The sequence below is a fragment of the Taeniopygia guttata genome, chromosome 4A, assembly GCF_048771995.1.
Source record: "Taeniopygia guttata chromosome 4A, bTaeGut7.mat, whole genome shotgun sequence".
In the NCBI taxonomy this organism is placed as follows: Eukaryota; Metazoa; Chordata; class Aves; order Passeriformes; family Estrildidae; genus Taeniopygia; species Taeniopygia guttata.
This window is the reverse complement of record NC_133029.1, coordinates 12172285-12179444: the sequence shown is the minus strand read 5'-3', so window position 1 is coordinate 12179444 and position 7160 is coordinate 12172285. Positions and strand designations below refer to the sequence as shown.

Here is a 7160-nt window from a genome sequence, read left to right as displayed (position 1 = left end):
GCCCGTAACAGTATGGGCTGGTTTCTGAGTCTTACCGCTCCATCCTTAAAAATAACAGCTCTTTTTTCCGAGCCAACCAATAATTGTGGTCAGCCACGAATACCAGTTTAACCATTTGGCAGCGTCCCTGTAGGAAACAGCTCTTTCCAGAAAGCCAAAGGAGCCCTAGAGTCACACCGGGCTGGTTTCAGTCACCAGGACACACTTAACAGATTTCCTTGTATGCAACCAGCCTCTTTAAAAACAAGCAAATCCTGGAAAGTTAATACCAAACAAACTGTTAGAAGCGTGTAAGAACTAGTAATTCAAACAGATTCTTTATTTGATGAACGAATGGGTAAAACTCTGCTCCTCCCCACACAAACACGCAGATTCTTGCTCTGTAGCTCCTTCTCCACCCGTTGTGTGTTGGGACTGTCAGCAGAGTTTATTTTGGGCTCGGTTCCACTACGCGCAGTAGTAGCCGGGTTCTCAAACAGCGCACTGCAAGTTGAACCGCCCCTTACGGCTTCAGGGCAGCGAGCAGCAATAACGGGCTATCGTCGGGCGGGGGGTCCCGCTGCTGCCGGGGGTCCCCCCGTGCCGTGGCGCTCGGTGCCGGTCCCGGTGGCGGTGCCGGTGGCGGTGCCGCTCCGCCGCACGTGGCGGGGGCTCCGCGGGCGCGGCCGCCGCGCTGCCCGGTGCCCCCGGCGGGCGCTCTTTTTGAATGAATGACCTCACCCGCGCCGGCCAACCGCCGCGCGGCCGTGCTTAATATTCATGAGGCGCCGCGCCAATGAGCGGGCGAGGAGGTTGTTTTAAACGGCAGAGCCCCGCAGCCAATCAGGCCGCTCTCGTAGGCAGCCAACGCGAGGCTGAGCCGCGCCGAGCCCCGCGTCGTGCCCTGCGCTCCGCTCCTGTCCACACTACCGCGAACAATACAGGTACGTGCAGCCCCGCCGCAACTTTTCGGGGGGCGGCTGCTCCCTCCCCGCCCTGCCCCCGCGCCTTCGTCCCTCTGTCCTGCCTGCCCCTGCATGCTTTTTTTTTTTTTTTTCCTTTCTTTATTTTTTTTTAACGTTGCGTTCCGCTTCTTCCTTCCTCTGAGTTTTTGATTTTTTTTTTTTTAATTAGAAAAAAATCAGGAAATTCACCCAAAACTTTGTTTTGCCCCTCTCGTGGGGATCGTCGGTGCCGGGGCAGATGCTGTGCGCAGCTGGCGGGGCGGTGGGCAGCGGGCGAGACGCAGCGTTTGTCCCCCGCCGTCCTGCCCTGCCCCGCCGGGAGCTCCCCCCGCCGCCGCGGGGCCACCTGCCCCCGGTGCAGCCCCGTAGCTCCGCGCTGGGCTCCCGTGCCGGCGAGAGTAATATGGCTGGTGCAGCAACTACACCGGGACTAACTCCTCTTCTCCCCCGCATGGGCAGGGATTTTTCTCTGCCGCCTCCTAATGTCGCACGGCAAAACGCGCGGCGCCCTCGGCTTTTATGTGCCCCATTCGCAGGGTGGGCTCGGTGGGGCTGGTGGCGGTGGGAAAGTTGTCGGCCGTGCGCAGTGCCGTGCCCGCTGTTTATTCTGCATTAATATGGCTGTCGCTTTAGCATCTGACAGGGATAAACCCTGCGCGCTGCGCCCGGCGGTCCCGGCCAAGCAGTTTTTTTCTCGCCGCCGCCACCTCCAAACTCCCCCGATCCCTTCGCTTCTGCCTCAGCAGTTCTTCCCCTGCCCGAGAAGGTGTCTTTGGTGGGGCTGCGCCCGCGGCGGGGCCCCGCATCGCCTTTTCCCCGCGCCGCGCCGCCCGTGCTGTGGGCATTAATATGGCTGGCGCTGGAGAGCCCCGGCGAAGGGAAGAAAGACGTGTGAGCGGCACAGGGATGGGGAGGGGGATCGCGGCGAGGAAAATCTCCTTCCCTGTGCCCCGCCGGGGGCTCAAACCTTTCGCTTTCGCCCCGGTTCCTCTCCCCCCACCTTCCCGTGTCCTCGGACGGGCGCTGGGGGGCCGCCCCGGGGCTCCCCGCACTCTTTTTCTGGCAGCGCGGAGGAGCGTAGCGGCGGCGGTAATGGCTGCACGGGAGCCTTTGTTAGAGAGCGCTGCGCTAGGCAGGGGCCGGGGGGGGGGGCTCCCGCCCGCGCCCCGGCCCCGACGCCCCCGCCGCCCGCCGGGGGGCCAGCGGGGAGCCCCTTGGCGGCGGGGGCGGCGTTTTGGCGGGGCTGGCTGCCGGGGGCGGCGGGCGCGGGGGGCCGAGCGCGGCGGAGGGGGAACGCGGCTTTGTTCGGCGGCGCGGCGGCGGCGGCGCCGGGAGAAGCCATCTTAGCGAGCGGGGCCGGCCCTGGGCGCGGAGCGCGGCCGCCGCCGCTCCCGCTGCCGCTTGCCCCGGCCGCCCGGGGCCGGCCCGCCGCCCCGCGCCCCCGGCCGCCGCCCGGCCCCCCGGCGCCCCCCGCCCGCCGCCCCACCGCATTTCAGGGGCACTTTCTTTCATCAGGAGGCGTTTCACAAAATGGAAGATGAATTATTGGCGTCTGGCGGAGCCGCCGCTGCCCCCGCCGGCCCCGGCCCCGCCGCAGGTGCCCGCGCCGCGGAGCGCGGCCGCCGCGGTGACCTTGGGGGGGCGCAGATGCGGGAGGGGCGCGGGGCCGGGCCGGACCGGGTTGGGCTGGGCCGGACCGGCCGCCGCCGGCCGCTCGCCCCAACTTCGGAGCGGAGCCGGCTCCGCGCCCCGGCCCCGGTACCGCGGGGGCGGCGGTGTCCCGGCAGCGGCCGGACCGGGCAGGGCGGCTCACGGCCACTTCTGCTGCACCTGGCGGCTTAATGGGCGCAATTGAATATTAACGCTGTGCTAATAAAAATTAAATTTTTAAGGGACTTAGAAGCTGTAAATAGGAAATACTGTTGTGGGGTTATGATTTTTTTTTTTATTAAACGGGGAAAATTTAATACAGAAGCAGGAAAAGAAATGGAGCCCAAAAGTTAGCACCATCGTTTCGGTAACTTGCCGATTGCATCTTTGCACTGACCACTGTGCATCGAACATGTGTCACTTGGTGGAGCAAGAGCTAGCACAACTCACCTCGCAGAGTTCCACGGGTCCTATTGTGGTTACAGTCAGCCTGTATTTGTGCCCTTTTTATATATAAAAGGTTATTGCACTTTTTTGGGGCAACTAATTTGTCCTGCCTGCTTACCTGGGCAGCAGCTGCTAAGACATACGCTCCAGCTCCTGAAGGGATAAGTCACTGCCTGGCACTGTGCATGCCACTCCAGCCCCACTGTGGTAGCCAACTAAAACAGATACTTTATATTAGTTCATATAAAGCTTAATAGGCAGAAGTATGTATATTTAATAGTCTGCCTCCGGTCTTTGGACATGATGTAAATATATATTAATGTAACACTTAAATCCAGTGACTGGTTTCTCTTGGCTTGTCTGCAACTCAAGTATCAAGGGAGAATAATTTAACTCTCTGTATTGGGGATGATAGGAGGTATCAGGGGAAAGAAAGGGATGTGTTTCTGATGGGACATCACATCAGAAGATGATGGGGGGGTGTGGGTGTGTATAAATATATACATACCATATGTGTATGTATACATTGGTATGTGCATTCATCTATATGTCATTCATTTGTTATTTTTCCCTCTGTCCCTACAGAGTCAAGATGGCTAAAGGTGATCCGAAGAAGCCCAAGGGCAAGATGTCTGCCTATGCCTTCTTTGTGCAGACGTGCCGTGAGGAACATAAGAAAAAGAACCCAGAGGTTCCAGTCAACTTTGCAGAGTTTTCCAAGAAGTGCTCAGAGAGGTGGAAGGTACCTTAATTTGTGACTTCCTGAAGGGATAACCTCTTATAGTGTCTGCTAGGATGATGTGTGTGTGTCTGAACATGAAGGGAGTCAGTGCTGTTTTGGTCTATGTGTTGTTCTTGGCAAGCTGACCTGGCCATTGGTCAGGCGCTGCTGAAGCCAGTAGCAATACTGAACATTTTAGCCTTGTGTATCTGCACATTTAGATGCTTCTGCTAGAGTCTGGCATTTTTATGATTCCCAAACAATGCCCTTCATCAGCTACTTCTTTGCAAGTGTGTGTCCAAAGGAGGACTCTGACTGTGCTTGTCTCATTTCTGTTGCTTCCCTGTTGCTGAGTGTGTCTGTGGTGGCTGTAATTTCCCATACAGGACAGTCCAGTTAGAAAACAAATTCTGAAACTCCCGTATTGAGTTGATATGTGTTGGCTTGTTTGCGTAAAGTTTGGCAGCTGTTGAACAGTTGGGTAATCACAAGTTTGGCGTCTCATGTTTTGGTTTTTTAGACCATGTCAAGCAAGGAAAAGGCTAAATTTGATGAAATGGCAAAGGCTGATAAGGTACGATATGATAGAGAAATGAAGGACTATGGACCTGCTAAGGGTGGCAAGAAGAAGAAGGATCCCAATGCCCCAAAACGACCACCGTAAGTAACTTTGAGACATTAAATGCATAAGTGTTTTGGTTCATTTTCACACCCTGTGTGTAACATGGGTTGCCAGGAAGGAGGTAGATGGGGACAGTGTTGGTATAGCAGGACTGGTAGTAATACTGTCTCGTAAACGTTCTAGGCAGCTTGTGGTCTTGAGAGGATGTAGGACGCTGACACAAGTTGTCAATACTTCGTACCATTAAACTCATAGTGATGGAAAACACAAGTGGCTGAGTCACAGTGAGACTTGTATATCTAAGATGGAATTGGGTGAGGGGATACAGAACACTTAATTAAAAAAGAGCATTTAGTGAAGGAGGCTGCAGGTCTGGGCCTCAGTAAAATTAAAACACTAAGCTTGCGTTTGATAAGTTTAAAAAAAAACTTCTCTCTTTCTGCTCATGCATGTGTCAGTGTTGTGAGGGAGGGATGGAGGAAGGGGTGCTCCCTGGGTGTGCTGCTGCAAATGCTGACTTGTCCTCTGGTATTTCTTCCCGAGGTCTGGCTTCTTCCTCTTCTGTTCAGAGTTTCGCCCCAAGATCAAGTCCACAAACCCTGGCATATCTATTGGGGATGTAGCGAAGAAACTGGGCGAAATGTGGAACAACCTCAGTGATGGTGAAAAGCAGCCTTACAATAATAAGGCAGCTAAACTGAAGGAGAAGTACGAGAAGGTAAGGAGAGTTGTCACTCGTGCCTCCTCTGTACCAGCTCTTTTGGTGATGTGCTTTTGTAACATAGGCCCAGCTCAGTTGGCCCCAGCATAGTTACAGCCGAGCTTTGCACAGGGGTAGAACAGGAGAGATCCACAGGCAGATTTCAGCAAGGAGGGAGAGCTCTGCCCAGTGATGTGCAGCAGGGGCTGCTCGTGTTGCTTCAGAAAGGGTCTGCTGTGCTGTTCCTGGAGCTCTGTCCTGTTATCAGGAAACTTTGAGAGGCTGGGTTCTCTTCTCCTCCTCAAAGAAATAGCCATGAATGCAGGGTTCCAGACCTCCATGATTCACGAGCATGCTGAGGTGTCTGCACAGCTGTGTGCTCCCCTGCTGGCTTTGTCCCCTTGGGGTGCAGCCAGTCCCTTTACCTTAACGCCCGCTGCTGTACAAATGCTGTGTGTGTTTGCTGCTTAGAGCAAATTAAGACATCCCCTTGACTTTGCAGGATGTTGCAGACTACAAGTCTAAAGGAAAGTTTGATGGCGCAAAGGGAGCAGCAACCAAAGCTGCTCGGAAAAAGGTAGAGGAAGAAGACGAAGAGGAGGAGGAGGATGAAGAAGAGGAGGATGAAGATGATGATGATGAATAAAACTGTACAATACTTGTCTCCATGTGAATACCATAGAGTAGGGGAAACACCATAAATGAAGCACCTCTTCTTTGAGATGGTGTCTCTTGCCCTTATTAGGCTTAATTAAAAAAAAATTGGATTCCGATCGCGTTGTAGTTTCTAAAAGTGCTCTAGAAATTGTAACTGGTTTACATGAAGTGGCCATGGGTGTAGTGAGCACCCTGAAACTGTATCAAAGTTGTACATATTTCCAAACATTTTTAAAATGAAAAGGCGCTCTAGTGTTCTCCTAACTCTGTGCACTTTGCTGTTGGTGTAACAAAGCATTTAAAAATGTTTCAAGCATTTTTTTAATTTGTAAGGTGGTGTTACTATATGGTTATTGGCTAGAAAATCCTGGGTTATAAACTGTACATATCTATAGTTTGTAAAAACTAGACAGATTCTTGTGGTACATGCTTAGAGTGATGATGCCTTAGAGGAGCAGTGATTACTTGGAAAGGCTGTACGTTCCCCGGGGTGCCATGGCCCAAAGCATGCACTGTGAGGGTAGATCTATTTACACTACAGTGGGCGTCCATTTAGCTTAAAGTTGTCTTTCTGTATATAGTGAAATAGCATTCTGCTGCCATTCTTAGTTGTGGAAGGGGGTTCAGCTGGCATGAGAAGTGTATGGGTTTTTTTAGTTAAGTGCGGTAGTTTTTAAACTGAAACTGTAGACATCTCTTCATCGTCAACTAAGTGAAGAGCCAGTGCAGCAACTGAAGTTCAAAAACACTCTGTACTTAAACAAATTTGCAACGTTCTGTTTTTTTTGTATGTTTAGAATGCTGAAATGTTTTTGAAGCAAAATAAACAGTATTACATTTTTAAAACTGTTCTTGACAACACTCTAAATTTCTGCTTTAAGAGGATCTTAACAACAGCAAGAGGTTCATTTTGAAGTCTGTGGCATCCCTCAGGGCTGGTGACTTAGGAAACATTCTGACTCAAGGATTAAAAAAAAAAAAAAAAAATTAAAAAAATGGTGGCCAGCCAAAACTGGCTGAATTGAAAGAGATGGCTGCTCCAGCTAATATGCAATCATAACTGTTTATGGCTGAGTGGCATAAGATGCTATGCAAGTTTGAACTTTATTACTTGAACTTGGGAGCCTAAATGAACATTCATGACGTAATTGTTTGTTTGTGTGTGTATATAGCAGCATTCAGAGATGCAGAGAAAGGTAGGTGGCTAGGAATGAGGCTGACACCATGGAATAAGTATAAAAGCATAGTTTGGATTTTTTTTCAGTTGTGTTGGGTAAATTTATAGCCCAAATGCATTGCTGTACATATTAAAATGTGCCTTTTTTGTCCTGTGTTAAACTGTTTCAGACTTGTGGTTTTTTCTAGCCTCTTGTTTCGTGGCAGGAGCCAGGTGCCCACGTCTGACTCCCTGCTGAAGTA

General features: G+C 52.0%; 1 protein-coding gene across 1 annotated transcript; it reads left to right on the top strand.

Annotated features, from left to right (window-relative positions):
• The first annotated feature begins 760 nt into the window (after nucleotides 1-760).
• HMGB3 (high mobility group box 3) lies at nucleotides 761-6587 on the top strand. The gene is given in 6 exon segments (XM_002198016.6): nucleotides 761-890; nucleotides 893-923; nucleotides 3627-3783; nucleotides 4283-4422; nucleotides 4928-5102; nucleotides 5587-6587. Coding segments are annotated over 6 exon segments (762 nt in total). The 5' UTR covers nucleotides 761-775; the 3' UTR covers nucleotides 5731-6587.
• The last annotated feature ends 573 nt before the right edge of the window (nucleotides 6588-7160 follow it).